The sequence below is a fragment of the Sebastes umbrosus genome, chromosome 7 (assembly GCF_015220745.1).
Source record: "Sebastes umbrosus isolate fSebUmb1 chromosome 7, fSebUmb1.pri, whole genome shotgun sequence".
Classification (NCBI taxonomy): Eukaryota; Metazoa; Chordata; class Actinopteri; order Perciformes; family Sebastidae; genus Sebastes; species Sebastes umbrosus.
The window spans coordinates 32,099,172-32,115,134 of NC_051275.1; the positions used below are offsets into that span (position 1 = coordinate 32,099,172).

The 15,963-nt window shown below is 38.9% G+C and overlaps 1 protein-coding gene across 4 annotated transcripts in view; it reads left to right on the forward strand.

Annotated features, from left to right (window-relative positions):
- LOC119491426 (spectrin beta chain, non-erythrocytic 1-like) overlaps positions 1 to 15,963 on the forward strand; it is a 95,285-nt gene that overhangs the window by 62,757 nt on the left and 16,565 nt on the right. For all 4 annotated transcript variants that reach the window (XM_037775461.1, XM_037775462.1, XM_037775463.1 and 1 more), the window contains 4 exons: positions 11,603 to 11,866; positions 14,577 to 14,801; positions 15,257 to 15,346; positions 15,552 to 15,830. In XM_037775461.1, coding sequence (XP_037631389.1) covers positions 11,603 to 11,866; positions 14,577 to 14,801; positions 15,257 to 15,346; positions 15,552 to 15,830 — 858 coding nt within the window. The remainder of the gene's footprint in view (positions 1 to 11,602; positions 11,867 to 14,576; positions 14,802 to 15,256; positions 15,347 to 15,551; positions 15,831 to 15,963) is intronic.

Sequence of the window (15,963 nt, forward strand, 5' to 3'; positions counted from 1 at the left end):
TCACTGGGACTTTAATAGTAACCCATGAATATGATTTCTGTAAGAGTGTCTTTATTTGGTTTCCCAACAAGAAACATCAGATTTTCTGATTACATTTTTATTATATTGTGTTTAAACTGTGTGGGTATGACTGACTTAACCAGCAAACAGTGTCATTACTTCTTTCTTTACTTACTTTAAGTTCATATCAGATAAGAAAGTGCAGTGAAATGAAATTAATCCCAACAGAGTGTTTTGTCCCAAACCTCCCAAATCCTGGAGCGCTCTGGAGCGCTGTCCGATGCTCTCAGTACAAAAACACACTCAGGGGGTTGAGAGAGACAAATCAGTCCTTCTCTTCCTCCAGTCAAAGTGATGCTTTTACAGCAGCACAGAGGAGAGGAGGGCACTTTTTAGGTAGATGGGTGCTCACAGTGCTCCTCTCCAAGCTCTTGATGGGCACCTTCTGGAAAATTTGTCATTTCCAGCTGTGTGTGTGTGTGTGTGTGTGTGTGTGTGTGTGTGTGTGTGTGTGCGTGTGCGCGTGTGTTTGTGTGTACAGTTAGTGCATATCTCTCTAACCTCTGCCGTGTTAGCCAGAGCAGGCTGCTTGTATGATGCCTTTTTTTGTATCTCTGTGCTGCAGTAACAAGTAGTGAACCAGATCGTGATGAATTTAAAAAAAACATCATTTGTAGGTCTGCCCCCTCGTAGTCGACTAATACATTTCTTTAGCTGATTAGTCATTTTTTTATGCTTTTTCATGACTTATTTCCAAGAAACTTATGCACATCTCTGGTAAACACGAGATTTAAAGTGTTGCTTTTGTGTGATTCTTTGTGGAGAAACTCAGTTTCACAGATCTGTTGATTAAATCAACTAATCAATTAGTCAACAAAATCGCATGAATGTTAGTCGACTAAGAATTTCTTTGGTCGAGGACAGCCCCTAATTGGTACAGAAGTGTTTGGCAATGTGTTCGTAATATCTCAGTTTAAATGTGTTTGGTGAAAAATATACATTGTTGAGTCTTGGACATGTTAAAGTTAGTTTTGCTTCCATTTTTTTCCTTGAGCATTTCGCTTTTGCAAATAATACATCCAATAACAAATACAGTAATACATATTATTATAAGGAAAACATGAGGATGATTTCCAGGAGGTGGTGATCTTTTCTTTAGCTGTATCCCAGATCCATAATACATAAAAATACAATTTGAGAGAATAGTTTGCACACTATTTAAAGAACGCGTAACACATTACTTACTAAAAACCTGCTTTGGATCAGAATATACTGTATATAGTATGGACGGCTATTGCTGCTGCTATTGCATGCATCACTTCCTGTATACTAGAGGATTTCCCCGAGGAAAGAACCACGTACCGTTGAGTTCTACACTACGCACAGAATATAGTTTGTCACCGATTATTCGTTTAAAAAGCGAAAGCTATAACCTGGAACGTACCGAGAGGGTTTTTGCTGCTTGGTCGGACGAGCAGATTTTTTTTCACACGTGGAGTAAATATTGACACGACAGCTGCAGTGGCCTGAGCGTGACAGACACACTGACCAGCAGAGTGTCAGCGGTGACGCTCGGGAGCAGATGTCTGCTGTAATATACAGACCAGACAGCAGAATGAGGACGACCCATCTGTTACTGTTAGCATCAGTGTTCTGTCAGGAGGCCTCACTTCCTGTCCTGCTTCACTTTGCCTGTTTTCTTCTTTTGTTCTTACTCGTTTTGTTTTGCTTTGTGGCGGTGGTACATTCTAAGGTTGGGCGATATGTTAAGATTTTCTAGCCGCCCATCAACCGGCAATTGCCTCTGCCATAGTTTCAACTGGGAGATCAGCTGTTCTAGCGGAACATCCTAAAACACACTTGATTCAAACTCGACAGAAACAAAATGAAACTCACCAATATCGTCTGGGTTAGTTTTTCCAACAATCACCAACTCTGGTTTGGTCGAAATAAACCATTATTTCTCCAACACGTTAGATGTGAAAATAGACTTGCACTGCACATTGTTTCCCCCCGCTGTCTCTCTCTCTTTCTGCCCGCTGAGCAGCTCTCGTTCTTCGGAGGCTGACCATTAAATTAGCTAAATAAAATGACAAACATCGCCCAAACAAACGCCCCAAAAAAAACAACCAGTGACAACAACGTCCTCAGCCGATATTCGATATATTCGTCCAATCATCCAACCTTAGTACATTGTTATGAGACACTAATTTAGAGGAATATGTCTCAGTTGTGGTCGTGTTTATTTGTGCTTTAGAACGTAACCACCATGAAACAATCAGAAAATAACGTTTTATTTCTCAGAGTCATTGCTTTGTTCTCGCTAATGCCGCTCCCGCTCTTCATTCACTCAATAGCTCGCTCAACCATCGCTGCTCTCTCTGTGTGTTCGCTGTGTGTTTACAAAAAGCAACCGACAACAGTTATGTATTACACCTTTAAACTTTCAAAAGAAAACATAACTCGTATGTGTTGGACGTGGATTTTCCTTCACATTGTTTGGGATCAGGTTGCTGTGGGATCTCTGCAGATACTGTTTGTATATGAGCAGTGGAAAATCATGATGCTCTTTGAACTGCAGGCTGAGTATATGTGTGTGAGGGTGGAGGACCAGCTCTGAGCCTGTGGGTGAAGCTGCTCGAGCCCACGCAGCCCTCCCACTCACCACAGAGGACGGCACGCATCAGCCACAGCCAGGGAAACGCTACACCAGAATGAAAGCTGACGTAACGCACTAACACTGGATACTAGAGGACAGTGAGTGGTGTAGTGGAGCCTCCGCTACAGCTTTTAATTCCTCTCTATTGTCTGTGTGTGTTAATGTACGTACACACATTTGCAGCTGATAGATAACCCCAGCACCTCCAGTTTGCGTTAGGACAGCTGGGAGTTAACTGCATAGTTTTTGAGGAAAACTATAAGTTTCTTCTTCTACTTCTACTCCTTTTTCTTCTTCACTTGTACCCAACTGGTTCAGGAGTTTAAGCCATTAGTGTTTTTTCCACTGTAAGAAATAGGAGTTTATGTCATGTAATTTAAGCAATAGAAATATATTTTCCATACATGGAAATCTGATTATTTACCATACATTTAGTAATACATTTTCAAGATATTGTGGAATGTATTAAATGTGGGATTTGCAAAATATCAGACATTATATTATTACAATTATTCCCACTTTGTATACAGTATGTCGTAAAATGTATTACCATATATGGTGTTTTCCTCATGTGTTATACACAGTATCTGACCATAAGATGTTTTGTTGTTTGACACATTCTTGAACAGTATTTAGAAAATACAAACTAAAGCCATGTATTGCTAAATATAGGTAAAGATAAATACATTTTTATAAATTCAGATATATATATTTCGTAATATCTGACTTAACATTCATCTTATGCAGTTATATACGCTGTCGCCTCAAAAAGAGCTTTTCAGGGAAGACTTAAAACCTGCAATGTTTTTAGTATTACTTTACTTTTTTCCATGACTAAGTATGATTTTATAATACCCACAATCACACCATGGAGGAACCTCGAGATATCCTCAACCATTCTCACACAGCCGGTCCGGGGGTTTGGACCGGAAGCCTTGTTATCATCTCAGTGCCGTCCAGTTTCCAGTCATCAGGCAGCTCTCTGTGTGTGTCTGTAGATTTTTATCATAACCTGAGTGAATCAGATGGCAGGATGTTGTCCTCTGTGGATGATGAGTCACCGCTCAAAGTTGCTCTTCCGTCTCCGTGAAATGTGTTGGCAGAGGCTGAAATTACCACCCGACGTTTCAGGATCTCTTTTAATTTCAGGTTTTGTTTACACAATATGATGAATTCCAAACTAAACTGGTGGCATGTGTCAGCCAGCAAGTTTTACAAGTTTATGAACACCCATTGAAAAATGTGTATTTGATATATTTCCCCAAAAAATGATGAATTAGTAAAACTTTTGTTGGTATAAATTATACTTTTTGTTTACTAACCTTTAGAGATAAACTCAACATGAATTGGTTCTTCAAATGGTAGGAGTTCATTCTAAAGAGTACGCAGAGTTGTGATGACTAATTTACAATCATTTTTACATCAGCAATATTATATTTCTAGTAGCATGACTAATAAAGCCATTAATGATTAGGCATATTAACAGCACGCCGCCCATCTGTTGGTCGGTTGGTTCACCACTTTGGTCCAGACTGAAATGACTCAACAACTACTAGGTGGATTGCCATGAAAATGTGTACAGATATTTATGTTTCCCAGAGAATCAATCCTACTTTTGACATTTGGTTTTTGAGTGAAATGTCTCAACAACTGTTTGATGGATTGCGATACGATTTGGTGCAAACATTCATGTCCATCTCAGGATAAACTGTATTCACTTTGGTGATCCCAGTGGGCAAGTCCGGGGTCTGAAAAGTGAAGCCAATGCTGAAGTGACTTATACCTGCATTCTTTCTAACAGCCAGCAGGGGGCGACTCCTCTGGTTGCAAAAAGAAGTCTGATTGTATAGAAGTCTATGAGAAAATGAGTCTACTTCTCACTTGATTTATTACCTCAGTAATCATTGTAAACATGAGTTTATGGTCTCAATCACTAGTTTCAAGTCTTCTTAAATACAGCATGATGTTCATTTAGTAAATTATGGTCCCATTTAGAGTCAAATAGACCATAAAGCAGGGGATGCTTTAGGGCGGGGCTACCTTGAGATTAACAGGTCGCTACCACGGTGTTGTCCGGTCTGGGAGTTGTCCGTGTTTTCATCTTACAACTTTAACCCTTTCACAGTGTGTTTTCAGTTCATGAAAGTTAATTGTAACATCGCCTAAAAACGTCTTATTCAGCGTTCGGTTGTATGATTGTGCTCCACAGTCTCGTGTCATTTCTGGTTGTATAAAAACAAGATGAAGACGGCCAAAATGCCGAACTCGAGGCTTCAAAACAGCAGTCCACAAACCAATGCGAGAAGTCACTATGCATAGTTCAAAGCACCACTGTGCGTACAGTATGTACAGCCTCACAGAGCGGCCAGCACGGCCGTAGAGAAATCAGTTTTAATTGCATTGTTTCTACGACATGAAAAGCATTTATAAATGCAAAGAAATATTAGTTAATGTTTTATTGTTGTTTAAGTGCACCAGATGAACAGGCAGTAGCAGCCATATTGCTACATGAATCTATTGTGTTTTAAAAAGGGGGAAGAAATTAGAGACACTGAATGAATGATAGCTTTGTCATTAGTAGTATAATGTAATGTAAATATCAGACAGATTGTGTTTTAAGTTACTGTACACAGCACTGTTTTTGGCAGTTTGACACAGAGCTAAATGAGCCACCATTTTTTTTGTGTCTTTCTTTGGTTCTTTGTTTTCATCAGATATTTTATTCTTTGTTTGTTTCCTCTCTTTCTCGCTCCAACACACTCACATACAAACACACAGGCTGCAAAAGACGAATTACAATTGGATGGGGGGAGGATTTCACTGTGGGGGAGGCAACGCGGAGAAAAAAAAGGAAGGGAGCAGGTGTACATAAGGAAAATGGTGGTGTGTGTGTGTGTGTGCGTGCGTGTGTGTGTGTGTGTGTGTGTGTGTGTGTGTGTGTGTGTGTGCGTGCGTGCGTGCGTGCGTGCGTGTGTGTGTTTAAAAGGGGGTTCAGAACAAGATGAGGTACAAAAGGGGGCAGAAATATGAAAAAGAGGACGGACAGAGAGAAGGGGGAGGGGGAGTGTGAGGTAATTTATGAGGCATTTTAATGCGACAAGGTTTAATCTCTCTCTACACACACACATACACACACACACACACACACACACACACACACAAACACCTAACCCAGTTCCACAGAGTCTGCACATAATTATCCCAACATACGATCCAGTGAATATTTGTGGATGTGATGAAACAGAGAAAAAAGCGTCTCTGGATTTATGCCCCCTTATGATTATAAATGTGACGTTACATTCAAACAGCGCTGAAACTAATGATTATTTCTTACTTCTTGATTAATTGTTTGGTCGACAAAATGTCAGCAAATTGTGGAAAATATCTATTACAACCTCCCAGAGCCCGAGGGGATGTTTTCAGATATCTCGTTTTGTGTGATCAAGAGTCCAAAACCATAGAAATATTCAGTTTATTATTATAGGACAATTAGAATGAAGAAAATATTCACATTTAAGAAGCTAAAACCAACTTAATGAATGAATTAATCAACTAATCGTCACATTTCAGTGCCTCATTTTCAGTGTCATGAGGTCGACTGATTAGTTTATTCATATTGTAAATCATCTTTACAATAATTACTTAGATAATGTATATAGTATTATTCCATGTTTATATTTTATATTTTTTTGTTAGTTGTAGTAATCTGGTATATTTATAGTATTCTAATATATATCGTCATATTGTGTATTCTATAGATATTTATCTTTAGTTTTGATATTTACATTATATTTACTGTTCCTGTGCATTGCCTGGATAACCTGCTATCTATCTATCTATCTATCTGTCTGTCTATCTATCTGTCTGTCTGTCTGTCTGTCTGTCTGTCTGTCTGTCTATCACTCTATCTATCTATCTAAACTTCTCAAATGGAAAGACTTATTATTATTGTTTGATTGTTGATCAGACATTGTGATCGCAGCTTGTTGACATTTTATTAACAAATGAATGTATATTAATTAATGAATTTTTATTCATTAATTGATCTTGAAATTGATAATTAGCTGCATTCCTTGAAAATGGTATATATTTCATCCCTGTATTTGCAACAGGTGCCATTTCTCCCTCTCCGTCTTAAACTAGTCTATTTTACATCCTCTATTGTTATTTATTTTCAGCATTTCTTGAAGCGTTACTCCTTATTGGAATATACACCATTCATTTTCCCTTCCTTCTCGTGGACACCTCAGCTGGAGAAAAACACATATTATAAACTTCATTCTTCTGGCCTTGTTAGCTCACGTTATCAGAGGAGATCATCTGATTAGATGTGGAGTATCTTTTGGCATAAATTTGCATATTGATGAGGAAAAGGTGATTAACATGAACCTGATGTATGCTTAAAGATTATGAGTTTATGTTAATAATACTTCACAGGTGCTGCGTAGAGACACAGATTCACTGATGAAGGTGTTAGTTACTTTACTTAGTGACCTTATTATCCGAACAGGTAATGATTAATATTGCATGGTGATATTATGAGTGCGTGTTGTGTTCAGTGTTTGCCCGAAGTGTTCAACTGTTCACCAGTTACATGGTCTGTATTAGGGATTCATATTTTCCCCGAAAATGTGTCATTTTCTGTCCTGGGAATCCCGGGAAATTGTTTTTAAGGTTAACTTCAGCTACACGCAAAACACATTGGTCATATTTCAAGCAACACTAAATGCCACCCTCTCCCCCGGAGGAACAAGAGCGACAAACCGGCCTTAATAATCCGGTTTACCAACAGAAAGCACAAAAATACGCTGCTTAGACAAGGAAGGAAGCTAAAGGGGTCCGACGTTTATGTGAATGAACATCTTACAAAGAAAAACGCAGACATTGCCAGAAAGGCACGCTTTCTAAGGAAGCAGAGGAAAATTCAATCAACGTGGACTGCAAACTGTAAAGTGATCATCAAACTGAACGGGTCACCAGAGGAGGCCAGAGTGCTGGTTATCAGAGAAATTGAAGAATTGGACAAATACCAGTGACATCAGAACAACACAACAAGGTAATCATACCTGTCTGTGGAAAATGGGTTCTTGTGGAATTACATAACATTCACTGAACATTATCTGAACACAATATGCATGAACTGGAACTGGAAGATATTGATCCTGACAATAACTTTTTTAACCATCTAAACAACACATGTTGCTACTACACCGATGAACAGTATAACAGCAATGTGAAGTCAACTCAAGGAATGTCAATTATTCACTTCAACAGTAGAAGCTTATATGCTAATCACCAAAACATCAAAGAATACTTAGGTCAATTCACAAAACCATTCAATGTCATTGCAATATCTGAAACCTGGCTCAATTCTGAGAAAGAAGCAGATTTCGAGTTGAAAGGATATGAATTCAATTACATGAACAGGAAGAGCAAAAAAGGAGGTGGTGTGGCCCTGTACGTGAAAAATAGTCTGAAATATAAGATTTTAGAAAACATGTCAACCACTATTGATGATGTGATGGAATGCATCACTGTAGAGATCTGCATGGAAAACCAAAGAAATGTGATGGTCAGTTGTGTATACAGAGCACCAGGAGCCTGCATTGAAACTTTTAAAGACAGTATGGAGAAAATATTTGCCAAAACTAATCAGAAGGTTACATTCATTTGTGGGGACTTCAATATAGACCTGCTAAATCCTAACAAACACAAAATGACAGACGAATTTATTAACACAATGTATAGTATGAGTTTATATCCACTGATCACCAAACCAAGCAGAATAACAGCGCACTGTGCAACTCTAATCGACAATATATTTACAAATTACATGGAAAGTAGCTTAGTGAGCGGGCTGCTGATGAATGACATCAGTGACCATTTGCCAGTTTTTGTGATCCATGACTGTGATTGTGGAAAAGAGAAGGAGGACCATAAAATCAAATATAGGAGATTGAGAACAGAAGAATCCATAAATGCATTCAGAACCGAATTGCTATCACAAAACTGGAAAACCCTCTATGAAGGAAATGATGTTGATACAGCATATGAAACATTTCTAAATATATTTAAGTCATTATATGACAAAAACTGTCCAATAAAACAAGATAATGCTAGGAATAATAACACAAACAGACCATGGATCACAAAGGGACTGCAAAATGCCTGTAAAAAAAAGAATACTCTATATAGACAATTCATAAAATGTAAAACTAAAGAGGCAGAACATAAATATAAGAAATACAAAAATAAATTAACTAATATTATGAGGATATGCAAGAAGGAATATTATACCAAATTACTAGAAAATAACAAAAACAATATAAAAGGCATATGGAATATATTAAACAGTATTATCAGAAACCGTTCGACGAGCTCAAGTTACCCTGAATATTTTATTGATAATGATAGGTCTTTAAATGATATGAATGATGTGGTTAATGGGTTTAATGAATTTTTTGTAAATGTGGGACCAAAGTTGGCAGGAAAAATCAATGACACGTCTCCAAAGGATGGGGAGGTTGTTGAAAGCCACATTGCAAGAAATTCAAACTCAATTTATATCAAAGCTATAGACAGAAAAGAAATCATAGACATAGTTAACAAGTGCAAGAATAAAACATCTACTGACTTGAATGGAATCGATATGACGATAGTCAAGAAAGTCATTGACAGTATTGCAAACCCCCTAACCTACATTTGTAACTTATCATTCATAACTGGCACATTTCCACATAAAATGAAAACTGCTAAAGTTATTCCACTATATAAAACTGGGGACAAACATAATTTCACTAATTACAGGCCTGTATCTTTACTTTGCCAGTTCTCTAAAATATTGGAGAAACTGTTCATTGGAAGATTAGATAACTTCATTGACAAGCACCATTTACTGACAGACAGTCAATACGGGTTCAGAGCAAACAGATCAACAGCAATGGCATTAATGGAGCTAACAGAAGAAATAACCAGTTGTATTGATAACAAGAAGTATGTGGTAGGAGTATTTATAGATTTAAAAAAAGCATTTGACACCATTGATCATGATATATTATTCAATAAAATGGAAAGGTATGGTATAAGAGGGGTAGTGCTGAACTGGTTGAGAAGTTATATAGGAAACAGGCAGCAGTACGTGCAAATAGGGGACTACAAATCAACATGCTCAGGTATTACTTGTGGGGTCCCGCAGGGATCAGTATTGGGTCCAAAATTGTTTATTATGTATATAAATGACATAGGTAGGGTATCAAGGACACTGAATTTAGTTTTATTTGCAGATGACACAAATATTTTTTGTTCTGGGGAAAATCTGCAGCAGCTTTTGGAGGTGGCCACATCAGAAATCAGAAAATTGCAACGGTGGTTTGACAGAAATAAATTGTCATTAAATTTGGACAAAACTAAATTTATGTTATTTGGAAACCAAAAAATAGACATACCAGTACAAATGATAATAGATGATGTGACTATTGAAAGAGTATATGTAAATAAATTTCTGGGTGTAATACTGGACCACAAAATCTGCTGGAAACCTCAGATAAATTATGTAAGAACAAAGCTGGCAAAGAGCATAGCAGTCTTAGGGAAAACAAGACACACACTGGATCATAAATCACTGAACATTCTGTATTCTTCACTTGTATCACCATATCTGAATTACTGTGTAGAAGTTTGGGGTAACACTTATAAAAGCAACTTACAACCATTATGCATACTACAGAAGAGAGCAATCAGGATAGTAAATAATGTGGGATATAGGGAACACACGAACACACTGTTTTTGAAGTCACATGCATTGAAATTTATGGATTTGGTCAAATTTAAAACCGCAATAATTATGTTTAGAGCAAGACATAATTCACTTCCGGGCAATATTCAAAAAATGTTTTGTGACAGGGAGGGGGGTTATAATTTTAGAGGAAAATTTAATTTTAAAAAGCATTGTGTTCGTACAAAAAAGAAGAGTATGTGTATTTCAGTCTGTGGGGTGGATTTGTGGAATGGGTTAGGTGATGGGTTGAAGGGGAGCACAAATATAAATCAATTTAAAAAGCTATACAAGAAAGATATTTTTGGGAGGTATATGGTTGAAGAAGAGTTGTGTTAAAGGTTGGTTATATACTTTTTAACTCCGGATGTATTTGTGGGTTGTAAATAAACTTGGGATGCTGTTCATATATTCAACTTAGGATGTAAATAAATCTGGGATAGTTTTTATATTATATTATATTATTTTATATTATCATTCTATGATATATGAGTTAATAGAGGAGAAGTGAGAAAGGGGTAGGGTAATATAAGTTTTTCTTCTACCTACTCCTTTTCGGACACTATAACTCTTGTTTTGTTTGTTATTATTTTGTATCTGTTTTTATTTATTATATGTTCGAAATAAAGTCTTTCATTCATTCATTCATTCATTCATTCATTCATTCATTCATTCATTCATTCATTCATTCAACAAGGAGACATATGCTTAAAACTACGGGTTCCCAACCTGGAATTAATATTTGAATGAACATAACAAACCTGGCATGCAGCTTGATCTTCGCTATAGCTGCGAGACATATGAAGTTCAAGAGGGAGCAGCTATGGTCTGGCGAGCTATAGAGTGAATGAAGAGAGGGAGCGGCGTTAGTGAGAACAAAGCAGTGAATCAGAGAAATAAAACATTATTGCAGAAGCCCAGGATCGCTCCAGCAGAATAAGAAGAAAAGAGAAAAGGAGGGATGGGTTTCTGTAGATACAGACACCACCATACACACCACTAGTCGGGAAGACGTGATGATTGAGAGGGATTATATTGTATCAGTCTATACATTGTTTTTTAAATTCCTGCATATTATACCTTCAACGTTCCCTTCTTATCAAAACGTGAAAAGTCAGACCTCTATCTCACCTCTCCTTCTGTGTTCCTCCCTCCTCCCGTCCATCCAGGAGGGCCAGCAGCTGATCCAGGAGAAGCCGGAGCTCAGCCCGGTGGTCCGGAGGAAGCTGGAGGAGATCAGGGAGTGCTGGCAAGATCTGGAGAGCACCACCCAGGCTAAAGCCCGCCAGCTCTTTGAGGCCAACAAGGCCGACCTGCTGGTGCAGAGCTATGAAAGCCTGGACCAGAGACTGGGCCAACTGGAGGGTCAACTAGTCTACGTGGACCAGGGACAGGACCTCACCACTGTCAACAAGCAGCTGAAAAAACTACACGTACGTAGGATTTAAAAACATAAAGTGATCTTCACTCGATTCTCACAGCCATTTCAACCAAAAACCCTCCAGCCACATAATGATTTGACCTATTTAGATATTTTTTCACTTGATTCATTATGAGAGGAGGCCGAGAAGACAGTATCTGATAAGAAAATAAATAAAAACGTTTTATACTTGTTTAACAGAAATATACTTTTCTGTTTCCCATAAACTGGTCAGCTCCAGGCTTCAGATTATTACATTACAAAGACATTTTCTCCAAGATAAAGACATTTAAGAGCATGTTCGGTGATTCCCGTTGAAGTTCACGTTTGCTTCTTTTTTTCAGTTTTTAAGGTTAACAAACATTTATTTTTGGGGAGGACTCTGCATGACAATTAGACACACTGCTGCTCTGTTTCTCCTCGTGTTTGTAGGCCTTTTTCATCAGTCTAACAAGCATCCAACGAGATAATAACAAGTGTCTCTATTTCCTTTTTTGAGTTACTGAAGCATTATTCTGGCACTTATTGAGCCCTCTCTAGTTTTAGCAACAGTAAAAAGTTGATATGACTAATGATCACATTTCTAAGCCACATATTTGTGCAATATCTGGTTCAAAACATAATTCTTATTTAGTATAAGTATCCGTTTTCAAGGGTACACGAGCTCCGGTGTTTTTCCAAACACTTTGACCTAAATTGTGAATATGACTCCGTAGCTCTACATGCTGAACGGTCTCACAGTGACTCACTGGTCACGTGATTATCGCCACACAGCGATGGCCTCATCTCATTAATATCTGAACAAAACATCATGTTTGGAAATGACTAAGAACAACAGTTCTCACTGCGTGCCTGCAACACTTTCTGTTCAGCATTTCACAGATATTGATTGTGGAAGTTATTGATTAGTGTATTTTTAAATTGATTGATTGGCTATAGTTTCATCTCTGTTTGCCCTGTGTTTAGTTATTCCGCTATAGGACATGCTAATTTAACATAAGTTTATGTTACACGTTAGCACTGAATCATCTTAAAGGGATAGTTCAGGTGTTTTGAAGTGGGGTTATACGAGGTACTTCTCCATAGTCAGTGTATTACCTACAGTAGATGACGGTCGGCACGCCCCCAGTTTGGAGAAACAGACAGGAGTACCAGCACGAGAGTAAAGTGATGTACTGCTGTGGACGGGGGCAGCAGCTAAACAGATTTTAGACACCTAAAAAAATCAATATCAGTTTAAGTGTACGCTATATTTAGAATATTTTCACCGCTTTACCTTGCTGTCAGACAGCCCTTTCTGACGGGGAGCTGAAGCCATCTATGCTCTCTTCAAAGCCACCAGACTCCATTGAAAAAACAGTAATTTTACCTCACCGAACACAGGAGTTGCTGGTCTACCGCTGCCTCGATCGGTTAGTTTGTTTGTGCTATTGTGTGACTTTGGTGAATCTGAACTAACCCATGTTCTGCAAGGTACAATTTTTTTCAGTAGAGTGGTTGCTTTGGCGAGAGCCTAGATAACGGCTTCAGTTCCCCTTCAGAAACATAGACAGTAGCTGTCTGACAGCGAGGTAAACCGGCGGAAATATTCAAGATTCAAGACATTTAGTTTGCGATGAGTGCAGTACAAAACTTAATCAAATCAAAACATTACCAAAGAGCTTCCAATTGACCCCAACTGTATTCTCAAATCATTTATAAATATCCGTTAGGTTTCATGTCATGGTAGTGAACATGTACTGGTGATGTTGGGATGTAACTTGCCCTCCAACATCGATGGTTTGGAGGAGTCCGATTCTTTACACAGCAAACAGCAGGCAGGTGTGACCTGGGTTCATCCTTTCATTACTTCATCATTTCACCGGACATGTCTCACTCTCCTCTCCCACTGCATTCACAGCTTCCTTTAAAAGCACTGCTTTACCACATCATCCTAACTCCAAACCAAACTCCACTACCCAGCATCCATCCTGGCAAGGGGTACGGTAAACTTCACTACACTTCATGTCTATCAAATCATTCTTTTCGCTCTTCTGGGTTATTTTCAGTCTCATCTTTGCTTTCATGTCCATCTTCTATTAGATTATGACATTTCAGTGAACTGAACACAAATGATCAATCAATATATATTACAAAATTACATTAATTATATAATTACCACATAAGTAAAACAGAGATTTTTACTTCAATGCTTTAATTTCAGGCATTACAAGCAACCAATTATTAATACATTCTTACTGTGATTGTGTTACCCTGTATCTTTGGAAGGGCCACAAACTGTGATGTTACTTTTTGTAGTATTTTTCCCTCAAAATTAATAACTTAACTTTGTACTTTATACTTTATTAGCTTAAACATTGTGTAATAATATCCTCGTGGTAAGTTAAAAATCTGAAACGCTTAGCATTTGTAGCAATATTTGGGTTCTAACTTTAAATAAAAGTTATCTTAAATCTATGTCAGGAATAAAATCGATTAAAATAAAAATTAAATGTCCCCCAAGAACCTAAACAATGACAAACTATTCCTTTTTTGCATTTCTGTCACATCCCACTCATCCCATCTTTCTCCACCCAATTTATTCTCTCTTCCACTCACCTACCTCCATCCCTCGCTCCTAATCAACACATCCTCTTTTCCTCCGTCCGTTTTGATAACACTCTACTCCCCCTCTCCTCCTCTGTCCTGCTTGTCCTCTTCGTCCTCCTCGTCCTCCCCCTCAGACCATGGAGAGCCAGATGGAGGAGTGGTATAAGGAGGTGGGGCAGCTCCAGGTGCAGGTGGCCTCCATCCCGCAGCAGACGCAGATCAAGGAGTCGGTTGCAGGGCGTCAAGCCTTCGTGGAGGCCAGGATGGTGCGTCTGATCGAGCCGCTGAAGGAGAGACGACGCATCCTGCTGGCGTCGAAGGAAGTTCACCAAGTCGGACGAGACCTGGAGGACGAGATTGTGAGTTTGATTGTCGTTTGTACTTTCAAATATCTGCTTTATTATACTGTTTCTCTTTCAGCTGCATAGGAGTCGTGTTAAGTTGCTGCTTCGTCATAAAAGCTTTTAAATAACAAAATAACGGGGGACATTTACTGTGAAAATATGGCTTGCAATACACTGGCGGAAACCCTAAGTATTGAAACCGTATTAAAAACTGACGTCCCTAGTCCCCACAACCTGAGTAGTACAAGTTTACACAGACTCACTCACACTCACTATAATGACAACAGGGAGCCTTCAGAGATTAAAGTGGCTTTCTTCACGTTACAGCCGGGACGCGTAATGGATTTATTGTTGTCTCTCACTCTCTACATGTTAATTAGATACACAGATTCATCCACATTAAATGAGGTGTACATATGCACATGCACGACTTTTATCCACTGCTGTGTGTCATGTTGTTGTGGTTGTAGCTGTGGGTCCAGGAGCGCCTCCCGATGGCCATGTCTCAGGAGCATGGCTCCTCTCTGCAGGCAGTCCAGCAGCTCATGAAGAAGAACCAGGTAAGAAAATCATAAGTCTGACTCTCCCTGCTGATATACTGTCACCACCCTAATTTCAACTCATTATGGTCAGGTCACAGATAATATGTGATATATAAACATGATGTTCAAACCCCAAGTCCTCCTGTACTTCAACAGTGAATATTATTATCGTTCTGTTTTAAACAACACCTAACCCGTCACCGTCTATTTCCTCGTCTTCCAGACTCTTCAGAGGGAGCTGCAGGTCCACAGGAGCAGGATCGACGATGTCCTGGAGAGGGCGGGGATCATCGCCTCCATACGCAGCCCAGAGGCCGACTGCGTCAGGGCGGGCCACGACCAGCTGGCCCAGCTGTGGGCTCTGCTCTGGGCCGAGACGGAGAGGAGGCAGCTGGTCCTGGACGCCATGTACCAGGCCCAGCAGTACTACTTTGACACGGCGGAGGTGGAGGCCTGGCTGAGCGAGCAGGAGCTGCACATGATGAACGAGGAGAAGGGGAAGGTGTGGTCTCAAAGTTGCTGGGCATTTTGATAAAAAACAACTAATAAATTGCTCATTATCTGGTTCAAAATCACAGCATGTAGTCTGAAGGTGTAGACACTAAAATCATCAGTAATGCTTTAATATTCATCTC